The following is a 23,462-nucleotide window of genomic DNA, read 5'->3' as shown; positions in this document are numbered from 1 at the left end:
GTACTATGTAGACCAAGTTATCAACAACTAAACAACAGTGTCAAATCAGTCATGTGAGTCTTTCAATTAACAAAGTAGCCCAAAGATATTAATTTACATGCACATCCACAAATCGGGTCCGACCCTATTGGAACAGTGTTTTCATTCTGAGGCACATCTGCTTGATCTAAATTGAAAAACAAGTTGTAAAAAAGGCTAAAGTGTCTATTATTTGTGATAACTATTCGTTGTAAATGTTTTTAAAAGAGTTTAAAATTTAAAAGTTTTACAATTTTGAGGCGCGTCAAATTGGTTCAATTAACCGAAGGACCGTCAATGACGGGACTACATAGAGCCTGTGTGATATGAGTTGACAGGATTTATACGATGCACCATTGTGAGCAATCGAGCAGCTTACCTTACAAAATGTTGCCTTCCAGTATTTCAGCATTTTGAGTTAAGAATAAAAACATTAACATTTGATGGAAATCGTACATTATGGTTTTAAAGTAACTGAGATGTAACTGTTAGGATTGTATTGGGACAGTCTGTATAGCATTGATTTATTGCATGCACATGACTCCGAAGAACAAAATATTTTGTATGATTGTAAAATATCAAAATCAACTCGATTGTATACAGTGTAGAATCCGTCATCAATGATGGTGACAAAACTATGACATTAAATTATAAGAATATAAAACAGAATTGAGAGTCCATTATTTTCATGCTATTTTATACCGTCAGCTGAGATACGGTATGGAGGTTGTTATGGAATTCTGTAGTATCAAGAATAGTCCGATTCGTAAGCAGAATTAGATAAGCCATCGTTATTGCCTTGCGATATATGTACCTCGATCTGTCAAGAGTTTCTTCAGCACTCGTTTCATTCTTACTTCCTGTGTCAAGAGTTATTTCAATCTTATTAGGTTAGTGTCAAGAGTTGCTTCAGCTTTAGTAGCTTTATCTAAAGTTGCTTCAAAGACTACTTGTTAGACTTCCTTTACTTTTAGAGGCACTTTCAACTAAGGGACCGATCGTTATTTACGGCGGGGGGGGGGGGGAATGGGCGTTTTGGAAAAAATATTGACAACAAAATTCGCGTTACCCCCTCGCGTCCGCTCAAAATTTTCGCGTTCCCCCTTGTTTTCCAAAATGAAATTTAACAATCCCCCCTCCTGGTTCAACTAAAATTTCAGGTTCCCCCTAAAGACCCAAAAAATTTGGGTTCCCCTAAATTTTCCCATTCCCCCTCTGTCATAAATAACGATCGCTCCCTAATGAATCAGCTTTATAGGGACAATATGTCTATAGATGCTTCAATATCATGAATATTAGGATCGAAAGATGCTTCAATCTTGGGGACACCATGCAGTCATGCACTGACACTACAGTATTGTTAGACGGGAAGTAATGATATAGGCACTTCCAACTAAATGAATCAACTTTTAACAAGGTCAATTGGGATACCATGCATGCACTGACACTACTACAGTATAGTACTGTTAGACGGAGGTGATGATATAGACGAATCCAAATACACGCATTCCTACACCTGACTAGCAGCCTTTAGTTGGGTCCCCGTCGGCTACAATGCATCCAAAATGTGAAATGATTCGGCCTTGGCGGACATTTTAAACTGCATTCCATCACCCGTTTTACACCTCCCGCGAAAACACAGGTAGACAAAAGAATGCACACACAATACAGTTCCAACAGTTGTGCAAATAAAAGCCGCCTTACACCTAGAGAAGGTCGAGGAGGGTTAATAGAATAATACAATAGAGATAATTCCGCAGGTAATCCCGTCGCATCTATTCATAGATGTACAAATGGGTGAACAAAAGGACTATATATGAATAGATGCGACAGGATTACCTCTATTGTATATATTATTCTATTAACCCTCCTCGTCTCTGCATCTTCTCCAGGTGTTAGGCGGCATTTATTTGCACAATCGGGCGCTCAAAACCCCAGGTTGGTGCTAGCGGGAAACCAAAGATGGCCGACCAAATCCTGACCATGACTTGGCTCGTTGGATTCGTCTATAGACGAATCTAAATTCACATTCCTACACCTGACTAGCAGCCTTTAGTTGGGTAGCCGTCGGCTACAATGCACTCAAAATGTGAAATGATTCGGCCTTGGCGGAAATTTTAAACTGCATTCCATCACCCGTTTTATACCTTAATCGGATTAACTACACGCGGTATCTATGCATTGATGTACTTGCGAACAAAAGGACTATGTATGAATAGATGCGATGGGATTACCTGCGGAATTATCTCTATTATATATATTATTCTATTAACCCTCCTCGTCCTTGCATCTTCTCTACGTGTTAGGCGGCTTTTTGGACGCTCAAAACACCAGGTTGGTGCTAGCGGCTACCCAAAGATGTCCGACCAAATTCTGACCATGACTTGGCTCGTTGGATTCGTCTATAGAATCATGGCTAATAGTCGAAGGTCGATGTGGTTCGCCATCGCCCTCATTACTCACTGAACTTGATTTTAGCATAAGAAAATGTCGCTTTGTGTTCTTTCTCGCGGTTGCTTTTATCTACTGTAGTTTAGAGGTATCAGTCGTTGTTGAAAACGCAGCTCTATACCTCTCGAACGTGATTGCAACAACATCGCTTACAGCTTTTAACCAAGAATACCCTGTCATCTTGCCCTTTCTTAAAGTAACTGAGATGTAACTGTTAGGATTGTATTTAATTGGGACCGTCTGTAAAACATCATCTTATTACATAGCACACTCCGTATAACAATATAATATGCATAAAATATCAAAATCATGGATGACAAGTCATGGTGATAACAGTTATAAATTACAAGAATATCAAACAGAATTGAGAGTCCATTAGTTTCATACTATTTTATACCGCCGTTTGAGATATGGTATGTACGTTTTTATGTAATTCCGTAGTATCAAGAATATTCCGGCTTGTAAGCAGAATTGGATAAGCCATCGTTATTGTTTAACGATATTTATGTGGCTCAGTACGGACGTGTCAGTCGTAATACCTCTGTCAAGAGTTTCTTCAGCACTGGTTTCGTTCTTACTTCTTGTGTCAAGAGTTGTTTCAGTTTTATTAGATTTAGTGTCAAGGGTTGCTTCAGCGTTAGGAGCTTTGTAGATAGAGTTGCTTCATTCTTGGAACTACTTGCTAATTGGGACAGTATGATATTGTCTTATTTCACAGCACTGCGTATAACAATATATTTTTAAATGTTTGTAAAATATCAAAATCATGAATGACAAGCTAGGCATCAATGATGGTGACAAAGGCTATACATTATAAGAATATGAAACAGAATACATTATTTTCATGCTATTTATTTATGTACGTTTTTATGTAATTCCGTAGTATCAAGAATAGTCCGGTTCGTAAGCAGAATTAGATAAGCCATCAGTATTGTCTAGCGATATTGCAGTGGACACTGGCGCGTCAGTTGTATTACGTCTGTCAAGAGTTGTTTCAACCTTGTTACCTTCAGTGTCAAGAATTGCTTCAGCTTTTGTAGCGTTGTCTGGAGTTGCTTTATTCTTGGAAGTACTTGCTAGATTTGCTTCACTTTTAGAGGCACTGTCAACTAATGAATCAGCTTTAGGGACACTGTCTGTAGATGATTCAATATTAGGATTGAAAGATGCTTCATCAGTCTTGGGGACATGTACTGACACTACAGTACTGTTAGATGGGGGTGCTGATATAGAATCATGGCTAATAGGGGAAGGTCGATATGGTTCGCCATCGCCCTCATTACTGAATTTAGCAAAAGAAAATTTCGCTTCGGATTCTTTCTCGCTGTTGCCTTTGTCTAGTTTAGAGCAGAGAAGATTACATTTTCTCAGATTACATTTGCTCAGATTACATTTGCTCAGATTACATTTGCTCAGATTACATCTTCTCAGATTACATCTTCCCTGTTTAGAGGCATCAGTCGTTGTTGAAGACACAGCTCTACCATTCGCTGACGCTGTGAAGGTTTCTGTATTTTTATACGTTGTACAACAGGAAGATAAGGCGATGCATGTGAATTCTACTGTTTCGCGGCAGGTGACATGGCGACGTTTGCGAGATGATAATCGCCTGTGTTGATTTAGAAATAAACTGATTACAATCACAACCATGACTGCCAACACGATGACCACTATTCTCCCAATGTGTGTGTGATCTGCAGTAAGAAAAAAAGGGTGATTTGTTAAAAGAGATACCGTTTTTCACTTTGATCAGGACTTTGATTGGGATACGTGTCCCCGTGCTTACAACGAGGGGCATAGCAGGGGCCCCATGGACAAGGAAAAGCGCGGATACCTTTAACATTTCCTTTATTTAATTTTCGGCCGGGGATTTTCGGTTTTGCTCGGGGCCCCTGGACTTCGTTCACCCTCTCCACCCGCTTGATACACTGCCTATGACGCAACGGCATTGACTAAGAATAATTTTGTATACAAAAATATATTTGTTCGAGCTCTTGCCATGATTGCAGATAATCCAAAAATCATGATAATTCGGGTAGCGTAGGGCTTAGGGTGCCGGCAGCCGATCGTATTCTTGATATTGACCATGATGACAGAGAGTGGCATCCCTTAAATGATGTCACAGATCCGTTGTGTTAAATATATCCAAACAAAGTGAATTTAGTAGAGCCCGAGTGTTAAGCAGGTTCCCTGTTGAATCCGAGGAGGTGCATTAAAATACAAAATGCAATAACAAACATTCGTCGTGCAAATAGAGGCAAAAGCATGTCCCCGGAGTTGAGCATGACAAAGACTTCGTGATCAGTTCCGATGTGCAAAAAGTGTCTGGCTCAGAGGCAGAAAGACGTATCTCCATTAGCTGTGATTTGCATTAGCTCACTCATGCATGTGTGCCCAGTAGCTAAAGGAAATAGATCTTTCTGTTGCTGATCCATAAAATTAAAGGCCAATATCATGGCACACATTTTGAGGTTAAAAACGACCAAAGTTGACCTTAATTGCAAAAAATACACACAGTTTGCTTAATATTTCAAAAATATTTGGGCAATTTTGTGCAATTCTATGCACATTTGCCAATTAAATGCCGGGAGTAAATACCAACATCGGCCAAGTAAAAAGAGAAAAATAGTGTTAGAAAGTATCAGGGTACACACCTTTCGGATTGTACAGACACACGACAGCAACATCTTCCTCATGTGAGCACGCATGCGCATAATATCCCGAGTGTGCGCACTCAAACAGAGATTTCTCTTCTCCGGTGCACTTTACATTGCTCAGCAAAATACTCCCGCTTCCTTTTCCAAAAGCTGCATTCAAATAAGTCGCCTGAGCTTCTTGGAAACCAGCCATCTTGCAGGCTACGTGTGCGTCTCGTATGTCCCAACCAACATTACATACAGTTGACCACGTGTCGTTTAGAAATAATTCGATTCGACCTGAATACGAGTTATCTGCACCCATCAAGCGGATGGTACCTGTAGAGAATGAGATGGAAGACACATATGGATTAATTAGGTTATAGAGAATGAAGCCATAACATGTTTATTACTTCACAACAGTTTCCATCGTCTTACTTAAAGAACCTTTAATTACTCTTCAATCATGAGTTAAATATTCCTCGATCCAACTTGAAAATCAGGGGTTTTTTTTCGAGAAAAAAAAAGTTTAAAGTTTGAGCACTTGACAATGTTTGATGTTTTTTTCTGGTTTAAAAAACTGTTAAAATCTTATTTTTTAGAAAAATGTGGCTAAATAAGTTGAGTAATTTTAACCATTTTTAGGAAATTAGCTTATTTTACTTGTGATCTGGCATGGTTTGGCTAAAGAGGTGAAATCAAGTTTGTGATAGATTACCATCTAAAATACACAGAAAATATCTTAAAAGCGAAGCACGGTGGTGAGCTGAGGATACCACCATCATCATCAGTCGACTGCGGAGCAGGCGACAACAAGCTTTCTCCAACTACCACTAAATTATGCCATATGTACACCCTCTAATTAACCCAAGATGTGAATTTATCTCAGAAAGTTTCGAGTTAAATCATTTTCCCATCAGATGAGAATATCGTGTTTTATTCACGTCTATTTCCTTACATTGCACCAGTCTTACATGCAGATACATGGACAGACATGCACATAAGCACTGTATGACCCCAACATCCCAACATCACGCACACCCCATACACACCCCCACACACCACACTCTAATTTCGTACTTCTAATTTTTTTAATAGAATCCCCGGGAGAATCCCTACTCATTTATTTTTGATCCCGTAACTATTCGTTTGTATGAGATATACTGCCCGACAATCTTATCAAAATGAATAGTTTCCGTTTTATTTTAACAAGTAACTATTCGAATTGACAAGACAATTATTTGATAACATAACCCATTTCATTTTGACAAGATTCTGTTAGGTCCCCCTCTAACAATAAAAACTATTCAAATTTGCTTTTTTTTTGGGACCTTTGGACAAACTACTCAAATTTGACCTGTTAGATCATTTTGACAAGAACCTATCCATTTTTAAATGACATTTGATGAGTTTTCTTGTAATTTTGATGAGAATATCCGATTTAGTTTGAAAAGAAATATATTATGTCCCCAATCTGAATAGTTTCCCTTCTCAAATTTGACAGGTTTCTATTCAAAAATGAGTAGACCGTTTTAAAGCTGGTTTCATACTTTCTGCCGCTTGCCGCTGAGCGGCATGACGCTTCATCATGCCGCTTGTACTTTTCTGCAAGCGGAGCGGCACACCGCTAAGCGGCAGCGGCATGACTCTGAAAGCTACTCTTGCCGCTCAGCACCGCTCCAAAATCGTATTTTGTTCTCATACGTCAGAGCGGCACCGCTCCGAGTTGACTTGAATTCAACTCCCAGCGGTGCTGCCGCCGCGGCAAAGCGGTGGAGTAATCGATATATCGGCTTGCCGCTGGTCACCGCTAGCGTTTTTAGTGAGATTGCGCAGTGAAGTAAAATCATCTTCAGAGCGGCAAAGCGGCAAGCGGCAGAAAAGTATGAAACCAGCATAAGAGTGCACACACACCAGACTATAAACTTAATTGGCTTCGAAAGCGTGAGATCACAGACAGAGCTGCATTGAATACGTCATGTATGGATATAGTTACAAAAAGTCAAAAACAATATATTATTTTAAATATTTTTGAATAAATGAACGAACAAACGATTTGCTAATCAATTAAATTTTATTGTGGATCAATTTACCATTAGATGAGAATATTGTGTTCAGTTTATTCATGTCTGTTTTCGTTATAATGCAAATGATCAGTCTTACGCGCAGATACAGACAGGCAGGAAAATTCACATCCCCATCCCCACCCCCCATATGCATAATTATAAGCACCTTATATGAATCATATTTCAGCGCTGGAGATTGCCTTGTGTTGGGCATATCTTATGGAAAACAGCATAAAATTTTTCACGAGTGAAAAATAATAAATTGCTTTTTTTTTTCAATTTCACCCCACCCCACACACACACCCCCCATTCATACGCCACCGGCTGCATCTAAACAAAGAAACAAACCGGGAAACAGACATACCCCTCTCCACGGCATGCACCATTTTAATTCGAAAGCATGAGATGAAGTGTGCACCAGGATAAGGAAAGACTACCTTACAGAGCTGTATTGACTACGTTTGTTTGAATATTTGTTAAATATTTGAATGAATGAATAAATGATTAAAAGGGCATTTCGTGATCCACATCCTCAAGTTGAGATTTTTATATCACTGGAAACCTCTGGCTACATAATGTTTATGTACCAAATATTTCTTGTAAATTATTTCGTTTAGAAAAAATATCGTTAAATTTGAATTTCGTTCTGGTATACCAGAACGAAATTACAACAGTAATTATGGAGCAGTGTAATTAATACACATAATCATACTAACATAACTCGCAAACGCAAAATCAAAATCAACTGAAATTTTGGGAATACGCTTTTATCGTGGATATCTACTGAAATATGTCATAAAAAGATGATGCTAGGATCACGAAATACTCCTTTAATTTGTTAATTAATCAAACTATACGTTAATTGCTTGTTTTGAGTGTTATCAACCAGGCTATAACCTATCTATTGCCCATCAACCTCTCATTGTGTATCTATTCACCAAATACCGTGTCCTCCCTCACGAACGGTAACCCCATTTTATGTCAGTAGTAGAATTTTTAAAATCAGTGAGAAAGCAATGCGCAAGCAATGTGAATACCAATACTGATTTTTATCATGTTGATACCACGTCAATCACTTACCAATGATACTATACCAATACACATTGGTAAACATTTAGTATGACATGTAAATATCGACAAACTCACAAAAACAGCAAAAAAATATATCGCTCAAGAAAAAAAAAACCCAGCAATAAATCCTTACCATGATCATGGTGATTATGTCCTTTTGTCACAGCTATCTGCGCCAATATAACTAAAATACAGAAGATATGGCGAACCGCAGTGGATATAGACACTTGAATACTCATCACAGTTATCTTCTATAGAAATTGCCGCTCTACTGAAACAAATGTTGATGCGTTGTATCTACTATGCATCTGCTGCATTTACACAGAAACCGCCATTAATAGAACAAGTGCTTTGTAATATCTACGCAGATATCTCTCTGAACGTGTAAAAATGAATTAAGTTAACGCACGTTTGTAGATCCGAGAAGGCCATAACATATTATATGGTTAAGGTTTAACCACATGCTTATTGACCCGAAAAAAGGAAGTATATAAAATACAGTGCCTTTTAATTGTCATCCAGTCAACTATCGAATAAATATATTTTAAAACACACACACACACTCACGTGCAGAATAACAATAGACTGATGTCAGACTGAATGAATTGATTTCTCTCCCGTGACCTCTGACGTAAATATATGTTGGTTATCTGAGGAAAATTAAAAACAGCATCATAGTTCATTATTAACATTTATACAACAATGGTAAAGAATTTTGATCTAAATAGGGGTATCTTCCTATATACATGCATTACCGTAGTTATAAGTGCGTTGTAACTTCATTAGAGCATTGAGATGATTAGAGTATCATTTTAGTTGCCTTGCCAACCCGTGACGCTTTGGAGGCAACACACTGACAATTATTTGCAACTGACTGTTAGTGTACTTCTCGCTTGTTGTTATTTTTTTAAATAAAAATTAATGTTTAGTATGCATTCAGTATAATTATTTTAAGTAAATCAAACAACACTGAATTAACAAGCATGACCGCATGTACACGTCACAGGTCAACTCAAGAGAATCGATGTGTACTGACGCTTTTGTTGTATCCAAGGACAAATAAAATGGACTCGTGTTATTTTTATTCCATATCTATTTTTATAGCATTACAACATGGTGGTGTCCTCAGTAATGTTGGTCAGTTTGTGACAGCCATTTCCGCTTATTAACCGGTCGTAACAGATACATACAGCTAATGGTATATCACCAATGTGGAACCGTCAGAACTGAACTAATTATTTAATATTAGTCGTGTACAAAGATGTATTTTACCATCAGAGCAGTCTACAGAATTTCTACAAGCATTTTGTGTTCTACACACATTTTCTGGTGCTTTTTGGGGATAATATTGACACATGATAACGTTAAAGGTAATTTTAGAACTTATAGTTATATAAGCACGTATTCGTAATATAGTACGTCCATGTGTCATATATACTAACTACTAAGTATTACTACTACTAGCGTACGCATTGTACTGTACACTGCAAAAAAGTGTAGATTATTTAAACAGTATTCTGGGCACCACCTTGTCCTCGATTTGTCAACAAGTTTAGGAATTTGATGCCATTATCACACATGATGCTTTGAAATTTTACATCTGTGTTTAGGTTTTAACATGTTTACAAATCGAGGGCAAAAAGACACTGTTTTTGCAGTGTGTATACCGACTTCATCTTTTGTTTCAGTAATATACATGTATTACTATTGTCTGTCCAAATAACTTAGACACCCGGTTTTTAGGATATATTTCGAAAAGTTTTTACTTTCGCAAAAAGTCATGAAAGAAAAGTTGCTAAACACGGTCAGACCTAACAGAAATTATTAGTAAAGCGATGAAAAAATATTCTTCCTTGTCCACTTTTATTCAATTTTGACCGATTTACAGCAAAATATCTGGGTCCAGCCGAATATTCCTAATGACTTGAAACTTTTGATGGGATAATCTATTTACAGTAAGGGGTGTTTGAACATTGTAATCATGCATATACTGATCAGTGATGCCACCCTTTTTTTGTTGATCCTTTACTAATTCACAATAATGATGGTCTACTCAAATGCATTCAACAAAAGCATGTTTGGTCGTCTCACACGCATAACAATGAACTACGATCAAATAGGTTGATGACAATATTTGATTGAATGGACTGCACTGTGCCGTGATTTCGGTGAAGGACACCGGTTCAAATCCTTTGTTTGGAGCCAATCAATAATTTCAGTTGGTGCATTATAACAAATGATAGGGGGCCCATTCCATGTCAACTCCAGGGATGTGCACCGCAGCACCTCTTCAATTTTTTTTTTTCTGTGTGGTGGTAGATATTGATGAGAAAGTAAAATAATGAAAATTTGAGCTTCATACTCCATTTCGTTTTCCCGTGGCATCAATTTGAAATTTAGGGGGTCAGCGTAAAAATGTGTCGCAACGCGAAAGACGATGTTTGGAGGTCCATAAATGTATAAAGGAACCCTTAAAACTTTGAAAAGTATGTATCCTGGGGTACTTTTTGGTGTAGAATTCAAATCTGCTATCAGAAAACTTGTAACTCCTTTACTTTAAAAGATATAGGGCCCTCAAAATGCAACTTCGTCCAACCAGGACCAACTTTGGGGGGGGGTCAGAACTCCAAAAGTAAAAATAATTTTAGCGTCCATTTTTTTGCCAGTCAGAGCCCTTTGGTAGGACATTACTCTTATCCAATATTGAGCATATTAGAATACATTTAGCTGAGATATTACCCATGCAAAACCACTTTTTTTACATTTTGACCCCCCTGAAAACCAATGTCAGACAATTTGCCCCACCATCAACTTCAGGTATGTTGAAGATATGTTCTTGGACAACATTTCTGAGAGATATTGGCTTGTCTTGATGGCTTCAACACATTATTTAGGTTTGCCTTCTCCATAGAGTTGTACATTAAATCATTATACATGCAAAATCAAAAATGTGTACAACTCTATGGAGTAGGCAAACCTAACTGATGTGTTGAAGCCATCAAGACCCAAAGCCGCTTAGAAAAAAATAAATGAATTAGGGTATCACTTGTCACCAAGATACCCACAAAATGCAGTTGCAAATGGCAAAATCCTAAATTGTACTCAAAAACTCCCTCAATTTTTTCTTCAGGCCCCTTCAAGGGATCGGATAGCAACGTTTGCACACTGCATAGTATTTTTGTGGGACCTGAGTGCACATCAGACATATCGAATTGCATTTTGAATACGAAGAATGACCTTCTGATATCAAATAATTCGCGATATAACACACATTTTATGGCAAGTGATTAAAAATTGATATTTTTGAAATTTGAAGTACATTGTAGAAATCTAACGATATGTACTTAAAGTGTATAGGCCTATGTAGCTGGGATGAAAAGCCGTTCATCATCTCATGTCTTGCACATTTTGATTATTGCAGTCATGTTTGGTCTAACTATTCTCTTACTCTGTCAAGCAAGTTACAAATTCTCTTGAACAATCTTGCCAGAATTATTCTTTCTGCTGATATCAGAACTAATATTGGTCTTCTCTCAAGTGGCTCAAACTATAGATAGGTGGAATAATCATTATTCTTATTATGTTATATAAATGCCTTACTGATAGAGCTCCTGATTATCTTTGTTCCAAATAATTTTCATTTACCAAATCCAATAATATATTGTTTTATACCATTCTTACAGCCAATAGTTGCAAAAGAGGTTGGCCAATAGTAAACCGCGAAGGTCCAGACAGTCCTGGTTGGACGATGGTATCACCAGATCAACAGTTTCATTGTAGTGGCCAAGTTACAAGGTGGAGTTTTCTAGGAAAGATATCAGAACCATGGCGAGCCATAGTATTCAGACCGACTGGGAATGGAGGCTCTGTTACTGAATTTCAAATTGTCGGCATTAATGACATACCAGCAAGTGCAGTTAACACACCAGTCAGTTATACAGTACCTGAAAACGAACGCATTCCAGTCAAATCTGGAGATGTAATTGGATGGTCGTTTGGAGATGGTGTGATAACATGGAATGGTGGAGGAAACTACAATGTCCGATGGGTTGGTGGGAATCTACATGCCAGCCTAGCAGTCAATCAAACAGTTAATATCAATACAGGTGTAGGAGAACGGGAATACTCAATTGAAGCTACAGTGGATGCAGGTAAAACAATTAAACTTTACTAGACATAGCTATATCCATAATGGACATAATGTAAAAATTATAAGCTATTACAATGTACTTGGCTATTTTGCATATACTTTTTGGGAGAAGATGTATTTTGAATGTATTTGGGCAGAGACCGGAAATAACCCCCAACATTTCAACAATCCATACATTGGACAAAGTTCAGATTCATGTTCATGATCGCGCAAACCGTCTCAAATCCTTTTGCTACAGATGAAACGGGATACAATGGTTATATTTGCGAACACGATACGTTGCATCTAGAATGCGAAGAAGGACGATTCCTTTATGTAACATCGGCCATCTATGGTCGGCAAGATGAGATAAAGTGTCCTACCGACGCTGTCTACACAACAAGCTGCGCTTCTCGAGAGTCACTGCAAGTTGTCCAAAATCTATGCAATGGGAAACATGCGTGTGAAGTACAGGCTAGTAGTGATGTGTTTGGTGATCCATGTCAAGGCACTGAGAAATACCTTGAAATCAGCTACAGTTGCATAGAGGGTATGTAGGTCTACATTCTTAAGTATTTCTTTCTAGCATAATTTGATAACTTATTATTTCGACGGATTAACGCAATAACTACATTAATTTGCATCTCAAAAATTCATTGATTTCATGTCAAACTTTTATTTTACTTTACACAGGACAATGCAAACAGTTCCACACGACAACGACATATGATTACACGTACATGCCAAAGATACCGAGCCATGCCGATTCTATCACCTTCAAAGTTCGCGCCAACAATGATGTTCATGTTGCATTAGCTAGACAACCATATGATCAAGAGGACTCGCCCAAAATTGTGGAAATAGGTACGTTTTAAAAGACGAAATACGAATAGGATTATGGAAAGAGTCTATAAAGGTTACACGTCTAATCATAATTGTGTCGTGTCATGTCAAAAGGAGACACTTTTGGGCAGGTTATCATATTTGAGGTTTTTACATTATTTTAAATATAGCGATATTTTTGATCCACAACGCCGTTTTCCCCAATGGAATCGGGCATTCATAAGCGAAGATATTGAGTTCGTAAGTTATGGTATTATAAAATTGGAAATTGAGATATCGGCCTTTAAATATTATTATTGACAATGTTGAGAGTAGGAATTAACTTGAATAATGTCTAAAAAAAAACCAGATGCACGTTATATTCCGGTCTGAAACTATCAGACAATATATTTAATATTAATAACATCACAAATTCGCAACAAACCCAAATTGTTTAAAAAAATCACCCGGGCAGATTTTTGGCTATTTCTCCATTTACGATCCTGTCCAAAAGTGTCTGCTTTTGATATGACATGTCACAATTGTAGTACAAAATAACCCAGAGTATGGCATACTTCGGTAACTAAAGACCGGCGAAGATATACAGATCGTCTGATCATCGGCAACATAATACTCCTGGGTACTAGTGGGGGCACGGTGGCGCAGCTCGCGGTACGGGCTCTACCTCGCAATCGGAGGGTTGCGAGTTCGAGCCCCAGCGGTGCCATCGTGTTGTGCCCGTGGGCAAGGCACTTTACCTCACTTGCCTCTCTCTACCCAGGGGTGAAATGGGGAGCTGTTAGGGATATTGTCCATTGAGCGCCGCCCAAAGGTATGAGCATGCCTTGGGCATTGTATGGCAGCTGACATATTCTAATGACGGCGGAATAAATGTAAAGCGCTTTGATACACGTGAAAGGCGCTATATAAATGTCAACATTTATTTTTATTTATTTTACTCGAATCGCCAGCCCACAACCATGAGAATCCATCTGCTCATTTTCGAAAGTGTTCATCACAATCATGTGCTTCAATATGTTTCAATATATCATTTTCACCCTATTTTAAAATGCTTCTTTAGGAAAGCATATGCCCTACCTATGTTTCATATCAGCCTGTCGGCGGAGATTTACATTAATTTTACAAACTAAACTTATTAGACTAAAATCACGCATTTTTGTTTCTTTTATTTTAGTATTGGGTGGATGGAGCAATCAAGAGTCTGCTATTCGCGACTGCCAGCAATGTGGAGATCAGACACATGAATTCACACCAAATCTACTCTCACCAGATGAAGATAGACACTTCATTATTTCATTTACAGGTACTGTACTGAGTATAATTATGCATTATGTGTGATGTCGATGGGTTGTCGTGTGAGGTGTGCGGGAGTCTGTGTTGGGTATAGGGGGAGTTGGATGTTTGTGTGGTATAGTGTAATTTTCTTCCATGGGGTTCCGGAGATAAACTTAAGGGCATATTGTACTATTTAAGGATGATTTCGTGATCCTAGCATCCTCTTTTTATGACATTATTCAGTAGATATTCACGAAAAAAGCTTATTCCCAAAATTTCAGTTGATTCCGATTTTGCGTTTGCGAGTTACGTATGATTATGTGTATTACACTGCTCCATAGGACACTGTTGTAATTTCGTTCTGGTATACCAGAACGAAATTCAAACTTGACGAAATTTTTGCTAAACGAATTAATCTGCAAGAAACTTTTGGTACATAAACATTATGTAGCCATAGGTTTCCAGTGGTATAAAAATCCCAACTTTTTTTTGAGAAAAGTGGGGGGATGAGGTTGTGGATCACGAAATGCCCTTTTAAAGCAATCGCTCGGAGCGTAGCGTTTTTTACGACGTCACTTTTTTATGACGTACGTTGCTTCTGTCGCTGATCGGTAGAGCGACTGCCGAGAGCAACAGTCAATTTTTGTAATCAGTAAATCGCAACTTTCTTATATTTAAGTATGCCGCCTTTTTCTTTATTTTCTAGATGGCTACGTACAAGTTGGTTTGGTTGGTGAAGAACCGATCATGTCGCATCAATTCAACCCGGATGAATTTCAGTTCAATTATTTAGGAATATCTACTGGATTTGGGAGTACTGGAAATTGGACAATTTGTAATTACAGTGAGTAAATGATTGTTTTTTAGGCCCTGTTCCAGTGGTCTGTAGATCGAATTTGGTGTTTATTGAGTGGGTAAACACAGGCATAGATTCATCTAAATTGTATTGTATACACATCGTAAACTTACGCATGGCAAAACTTAAACACCTTTCGGGCATTGTTGAGTCTTGAAACCCCTTTCTACCTTTCTAAAATTTAATTCTTGTCTAATTTGGAGTAGGATATCACATCTACTAAACACCGAAACTCAATTTCTGATATATTTTGTACACTTTTCTATGGTATGCATCTTTAAAGGTAGCTCCAAAGCAGAAATGCCAACACAATTTGTATTCTAAAAAAAAGTGTTGTGAAAATTATTTGTAATTACTTTGAATAATGATTGAGGTATATCTAAGGTTTGAGGCACGTCTACGTACGTGTTGACATGAAAGGCTAATATACTTATTTATTATACGTTTTTATTTGTTACTATGTTTGTTTGCACACAGTACCTACACCAATCTACCTTGGGTGTTACATAGATGCAGGTGATCGGGCACTTCCTAATCATTTAATTGAAGACCATGAAGAGATGACTTTAGAAAAATGCTGGGCACATTGTCGTTCTTTTGGTGATCAAAGATATGCTAGTTTGCAGTACACATATCAATGTTTTTGTGGAAGCGAGTATGACGACTACGGGAGACACGGTCAAGTGTCAGAGAGCGACTGCAGTCATCAATGCAGTGGGAATGGTAGACAGTATTGTGGAGCAGGCTGGCGTAATTCGGTATATGATTTGGGTGAGTTCCATTGCACAATTTTGTATTACCACAAAAAAAAACATGAAAGTATCAGGTAATAACGCATTACCAAAGCTATTTGACCTTGAAGGTGTTATGATAGTTATTATTAATACTGCAAAATACTTTTTTTCAATATCGTCCATTTTGTAACAGTGTTTAAGCTTGTGTACTCTTATCACATCCAAAAATCCAATGTTTTAAGAATCATTATGATCTTATTTCATACAACACATAATACTGCACGTATAAAGAATCGTATCATCTTATTTAATTTGACACATCACATTACGCCAATGTACTCGTACCAACTCCAGGAATCTCATGTAGGCCTATAAGAACTTTTTGATAATATTTCATACAAAATACCACACTGTGTACAATGTTGTCTTATCGCTTCCAGAAATCACATGTATATAAGAACATATATGATCATATATCATACAAAACACCACACTGTACAGCTGACTGTACACAATGTTGTAGCTAATGCAATCTTACCGCCTCCAGGAATCTCATGTAAAAGAACTTTATGATTCTATTTCATACACAACACCACACTGTACAGCTGACTGTACACAATGTTGTAACTAATGTACTCTTACCGCCTCCAGGAATCTCATGTAAAAGAACTTTATGATATTTTCCATACAACACACCAGATTATACGGCATATCACATTACGCCAATGTACTCGTATCAACTCCAGGAATCTCATGTAGGTCTATAAGAACTTTTTGATAATATTTCATGCAAAATACCACACTGTGTATAATGTTATAGCTAATGTAGTTTTATCGCTTCCAGAAATCACATGTAAAAGAATTTATGATCATATATCATAAAAAACACCACACTGTACAGCTGACTGTACACAATGTTGTAGCTAATGTACTCTTACCGCCTCCAGAAATTTCATGTATAAGAACTTTATGATATTTTCCATACAACACACCAGATTATACGGCACATCACATTACGCCAATGTACTCGTACCAACTCCAGGAATCTCATGTAGGTCTATAAGAACTTTTTGATAATATTTCATTCAAAATACCACACTGTGTACAATGTTATAGCTAATGTAGTTTTATCGCTTCCAGAAATCACATGTAAAAGAAATTATGATCATATATCATAAATAACACCACACTGTACAGCTGACTGTACACAATGTTGTAGCTAATGTACTCTTACCGCCTCCAGGAATCTCATGTAAAAGAACTTTATGATTCTATTTCATACACAACACCACACTGTACAGCTGACTGTACACAATGTTGTAACTAATGTACTCTTACCGCCTCCAGGAATCTCATGTAAAAGAACTTTATGATATTTTCCATACAACACACCAGATTATACGGCATATCACTTTACGCCAATGTACTCGTATCAACTCCAGGAATCTCATGTAGGTCTATAAGAACTTTTTGATAATATTTCATGCAAAATACCACACTGTGTATAATGTTATAGCTAATGTAGTTTTATCGCTTCCAGAAATCACATGTAAAAGAAATTATGATCATATATCATAAAAAACACCACACTGTACAGCTGACTGTACACAATGTTGTAGCTAATGTACTCTTACCGCCTCCAGGAATTTCATGTATAAGAATTTTATGATATTTTCCATACAACACACCAGATTATACGGCACATCACATTACGCCGATGTACTCGTACCAACTCCAGGAATCTCATGTAGGTCTATAAGAACTTTTTGATAATATTTCATTCAAAATACCACACTGTGTACAATGTTATAGCTAATGTAGTTTTATCGCTTCCAGAAATCACATGTAAAAGAAATTATGATCATATATCATAAATAACACCACACTGTACAGCTGACTGTACACAATGTTGTAGCTAATGTACTCTTACCGCCTCCAGGAATATCATGTAAAAGAACTTTATGATTCTATTTCATACACAACACCACACTGTACAGCTGACTGTACACAATGTTGTAACTAATGTACTCTTACCGCCTCCAGGAATATCATGTAAAAGAACTTTATGATTCTATTTCATACACAACACCACACTGTACAGCTGACTGTACACAATGTTGTAGCTAATGTACTCTTACCGCCTCCAGGAATATCATGTAAAAGAACTTTATGATTCTATTTCATACACAACACCACACTGTACAGCTGACTGTACACAATGTTGTAACTAATGTACTCTTACCGCCTCCAGGAATATCATGTAAAAGAACTTTATGATTCTATTTCATACACAACACCACACTGTACAGCTGACTGTACACAATTTTGTAACTAATGTACTCTTACCGCCTCCAGGAACATCATGTAAAAGAACTTTATGATTCTATTTCATACACAACACCACACTGTACAGCTGACTGTACACAATGTTGTAACTAATGTACTCTTAATTTACCACCTCCAAGAATCGCATGTAAAAGAAATTTAATGACTCTACTTCATAAAAAACAACACACTGTACAGCTGACTGTACACAATGTTGTAGCTAATGTACTCTTACCGCCTCCAGGAATATCATGTAGATGAACTTTATGATACAATTTCATACAAAACATCACACTGTGTACAATGTTGTAGCTAGTAGTAAATTCTCATTACAATCAATCCGCTTTCCCATTTGGATGTGGAGGTAGATGTAGTGGATGTATAAAAGACGTTGCACGCTCTTGCAACCCGTTCTGATCAAGATAACACTAATGCTTTATTGTTTTATCGTACCTTTAATATTAATCGACTTTTCGTAACTCAAATTGCAGGTGGTACGTCAACGATACGTCTGGTGGGAGGAGCTGAAGATAAGTCATACGCTGGTCGTGTAGAGCTATATGACTCAGGATCATGGTCGTCAATTTGCGGTCATGGCTGGGACTTGACGGATTCTCACGTGGCTTGCAAAATGCTTGGTTATCAGGGGGCTGAGAAATACTATACCGACGGTTTATATGGACAAGGTGACGGGAACATACTACTGAATTATGTAGACTGCAGAGGAGACGAAAACGATTTGTTTGAGTGTAGTCATTGGGGACTGTATAATCACGATTGTTCACATGCTGATGATGTGGCTGTGAAATGCAATAATTGGGGTCGTGGTAAGTTTAAAACTTTACATCCAACTAGAGTCTCATATTAATATGTAACTTTCTTTTCCCGGTGATTACGCCACTGGAAATTAAGCTTCAGGATAAATCGAGGGCTTAAAACCAGAACCACAGATGTCCACAACCCTGTCCACAATTATATGTTAGGCCTACTCATTTCGGCAACACCATTAATGGACGGTTAATTCTGCTCTCCATAATAAATGCAAGTGACTTTGGGGTATATGCTTGGTTACTAAACCCGTTAGTTAGATACAAGTGAAGTGACCATGCAAATACCCCAAAGTCACTTTCAAGTATTATGAAGGGCATAATTAACCGCTCATTTGTTGCCGAAATGAGTAACATTTAATTGTGGACATAGGTGGTTCTGGTTTTAAGCCCTCAAAATAATGCTGATGTTCAATAATGACATTTTTGTTTAGTAGGATGAGGACTAATAATTTTATGTATTGTTTCTTTCAGCTGTGGATGATAACCAACACCATGAACATGACGAAGGAAATAATACAGGTACTCGTGTTCTAATTGCTTTCGGTGTGTTGTCATTTCTTACATTTGTATTTTTAATACATCGACAAAAACAATTACGTGTAATCCACAATCGTAACGTCACCTTCGGAGAAACGTTTCTAGTAACATTTTGCGGTAAACAATTAAGTTCGCCAAATACAAATATGGCTTCTTCACAACCAAATACAATATCAGGGAGTGTCGGGACAGCTCAACAGGGACAAGACGCGCATCAAGTTGAAATGCCAGATGATGCCCTACCATCATATGATGTGGCTATAACAGAAAGTACACCTACCAACTCAGATGGTGGTATTGTAAATTCAAATTTCACGCCATATAATCCAGATATCTATGATGCCTCTACTATTGAAGACCCCAGTCTTCCACCACCACCATCGTACGATGCAGTGGTGGCCAAATCAGATGAGTATCAAGTACCAGATAATTTAGTTGTGTTGTAAGAAGGGCCTAGCATGCACCCTCGGAAATATACTTCTAACCAACGTTTCTAGATCAGACAAAATGCGTAGAAAAACATACGCTATATTAAAAAAAAATCAAAAAGTGTCCCTAGGTGACAGGAGGTTAAAATTTCTGCGTATAACTCAAGAAGGCATGTCGCAGATAGGTCAAACTATACTTTTTTTTAAATCGTTAATCGTTACGACCAGAGGAATACTTTGGCGTGGTCCGAGGCGTGTGACAAAATTTTGAAATTTCAACCCTGTTGTATGAAATTTGTCCCTTGTTGATCCCTAGGGACACTTCTTGATTTTTTAAACATCTATTTCTACGCATGTTTTCTGAAACTTTGGTTAGAAGTATATTTCCGAGGGTGGACGCTAGACCCTTCTTCCAACTAAACTAATAATTGGACTCTTTTGTGAACTACAACAACTGCCTGTTACTTGACATGCTACAGCATCATGGAGAAGCCGTGCGTTGTCCCGTGGCCTGCCTGCCCTCGCCGGGGGAAGGCGGGTACGGGAATTATGGGGCAGATTGACGTGCATTTTCAGGGTTTTATTGGTATAGATTTGGGTCGAAATTTTTTGAAAACTGGTTAGGAGATGTTTTTCAATATTTTCTCAACAAATCTATAACCGATCCAAAGTGAAGACTCCTCTTTACTGCCCGCCTTGCATGGTATTTGTTCAATATTTTGATTGAACTTGGGATTTTGATTGGGATTGGCAAAGTACACTTCCACCATGAGGTCTCAGGTTCTATTCTTTTCTGATTCCCAATATTTATTTTACTGCCAATATTATCTAATTATGTGATGACATAGTGAGGGTTAAAGGAAAGTAGGTCCCCTACTAATATTTTTCTGTAGTTTATCTTAATTATGCATCTCATTGCAAGTATACTTTGTTCATGTTTTACTGTATAGGCCTATACATAGAGTCACTTGTCATCAGATATGCAAAGATAACATCATTTTCTGGTACGGTGTGCGTTATTTTGGCACGGTATATTAAAAGTTTTCTCGGTAATCTGCTTCAAAAGGGATTTGATCGGGAAAATATGCGCGCAAAAATATGTAATTTTACACCACATGATGTAATCAAGGTGAATGTTGGTCTAAAGACGATGACAAGGCAATATACAAAGGCAATTTAGGCCGAATTTGTATAGATTCCTTCATTCCTTCCAATATACCTGCTGTGCCTCAACGGTATTAACTTATGCAAATGTAATGAAAGCGGTGATCAGATATTTTGTGTACAAGCATTCTGTCTAATCGCACCACTAGACGATAAACAATTATTATGTATACCTATACACTGCAAAAACTCGGTGTTAAAAGTAACCCCTGTTGGCGTCAATAGAGGACCCATCAGGGGTGTTATTTTTTAACACTTTGGGTGTTATTTTTAAACTCTTGGTGTCATTTTTGACACCAGAAAGGTAAACAATAACACCAAAAGTGTTACAAAACAACGCCTCTGGGTGTGGTCCTCTATTGACGCCAACCGGTGTTACTTTTAACACCTGAGTTTTTGCAGTGTGAGCGGTGAGCCTATACAATTTGATCATAACCCCTGTGTTGATTGTTGTCCCCGGAAGATTGTAAATAGGGGAAGGGCGGCTTTTCTTCCGGGGGGGGGGGGGGGTTCTTGGAAAATATTTGTACGAGGGTGTTAAAAGTAGACTTCAGAATGTTGTCCATCTCTATACTGCATGCGTAGTGCAAAAAAACACCCCATACCTCGCTTGTATCAGTTAACCAACCCATCTCTATACCATTTTACTGAAATGTTGACCCATCATTATACCTGCTATTAAAGGGTGACATTGACAAATTAGGGTCGGGCAATATTTTGTTTCTGATTTAAGAGCTGTGCAGACTGTACCCAGTGGCGTGCGCAAAGGGGGGGGGCAGGGGGCCATGGCCCCCAACCCTTGTTGGCCTTTCGGGGGATTCGGGGGAAAAACGTTAAAAACGTCAACATTTTCGGGGGAACTGAACAACCTGCCCCCCCCTCCTCTTTCAATGTGCTGCGCACGCCACTGACTGTACCTGGCATATTATGCTCTATGTTAATTTCTAGACTTGTGATAATAGGTGACGGATCATCAATATACCCAAAAACTTACAACAGCCCATCTCAATACCATCACAGAAATAAGGGGTCATTAACCCGAAATAACCCAAAATCATTGCACCCCATTGGTATACCAAAAACGATGAAAATGCACCTCGAAACCTTTGAGCATCCCGTACACCATTTCTTAGGGAGAACCCCCGGGCTTTTCATTTGTTAAAGATTTTGACTGGACTGCTAATTTTGTCTGGTATACATCATGCATGATATCGGCACTTTGAAAAGCAAACAAATGTTCATAAAGATGGCTGACCCGATCGACAGCCTCATTCCTTTTTATATTATCAAAATGGCGATTTTGGCATCAAAAGAAAGCTCATATTTTTCTCCAGTGAAATTTAAAGCCTATAAATTATATAAGTGATAGCTTCATCCCTAATTGTGGTATCTATAGATGAATTGACCTCAATTTTTATCAACAAAGGTAAGGGACTGGTATTATCGATATGCTTGAGTGAACCGCATGTAACCACTACACTGTTCAATAGCGTTATTGTGATGTGGCGGGGATTTTAAAAACACGAGCCCTGATCAGAATATGATGCGCGCGCATACTACCAGGCAAAAACAATGGAAATTGTGATGATGCGTGCAAATACTGCCAGGCATTGACGTCAGAATTCAACCACCCCTACATATACCACACATACCTATTAGGGCCATTGTGAAAGATGTTTTTACTTCTATTTAAAACCAGCTAGTGCAATTGACCTCAAAACTTGGGAAAACAAATGTTGATGATAATCCCTTATGTGTGTGACAACATTTTATTATACTTTGTTTTATATATTATGTAAATTGGATATAATTAAATATGAATTGCTGCAAACATACGTGTGTATATGGTTGTGAAAATAAAATATTTTTTAACGTTTTAAACATAAGAATGGGCTGTTTATTAATGGTGTATGAGTAGTATAGTATGTAGGTTTATAAGAGGGTTTGGAGCAGGAGCGTGAGCAGGAGCGAGCAGGAGTGAAAATGTGACATCATGACCATACGGAAGTGGCGCTAATGACAGGAAATCGCGCCTTATTTGATGACATCCTGCTCTCTGCTGCATGGTTGAAAGTAGGAAGTACTGGTCAAACGAGGTG

General features: G+C 37.9%; 2 protein-coding genes across 2 annotated transcripts; one reads left to right on the top strand and one right to left on the bottom strand.

Moving 5' to 3' along the window:
- Positions 1-2,677: 2,677 nt before the first annotated feature.
- LOC140142008 (uncharacterized) lies at positions 2,678-8,856 on the bottom strand. Its single transcript, XM_072163910.1, has 3 exons — positions 8,376-8,856; positions 5,124-5,444; positions 2,678-4,163 (listed from the first exon to the last, which is right to left on the bottom strand). The coding sequence occupies exons 1-3, from the start codon at positions 8,479-8,481 to the stop codon at positions 3,355-3,357; spliced, it is 1,236 nt and encodes a 411-aa protein (XP_072020011.1). The 5' UTR covers positions 8,482-8,856; the 3' UTR covers positions 2,678-3,354.
- Positions 8,857-9,264: 408 nt separating this feature from the next.
- Positions 9,265-22,618, top strand: LOC140142005 (uncharacterized). The gene is made up of 9 exons (XM_072163908.1): positions 9,265-9,612; positions 11,926-12,393; positions 12,631-12,921; positions 13,065-13,235; positions 14,389-14,517; positions 15,196-15,333; positions 15,823-16,116; positions 18,896-19,231; positions 19,706-22,618. The coding sequence occupies exons 1-9, from the start codon at positions 9,504-9,506 to the stop codon at positions 20,215-20,217; spliced, it is 2,448 nt and encodes an 815-aa protein (XP_072020009.1). The 5' UTR covers positions 9,265-9,503; the 3' UTR covers positions 20,218-22,618.
- Positions 22,619-23,462: the final 844 nt, after the last annotated feature.

This window comes from Amphiura filiformis, chromosome 20, assembly GCF_039555335.1.
Source record: "Amphiura filiformis chromosome 20, Afil_fr2py, whole genome shotgun sequence".
Classification (NCBI taxonomy): domain Eukaryota; kingdom Metazoa; phylum Echinodermata; class Ophiuroidea; order Amphilepidida; family Amphiuridae; genus Amphiura; species Amphiura filiformis.
Note: the sequence above shows the minus strand (reverse complement) of the source record. Positions and strands in the feature narration are given on the sequence as shown.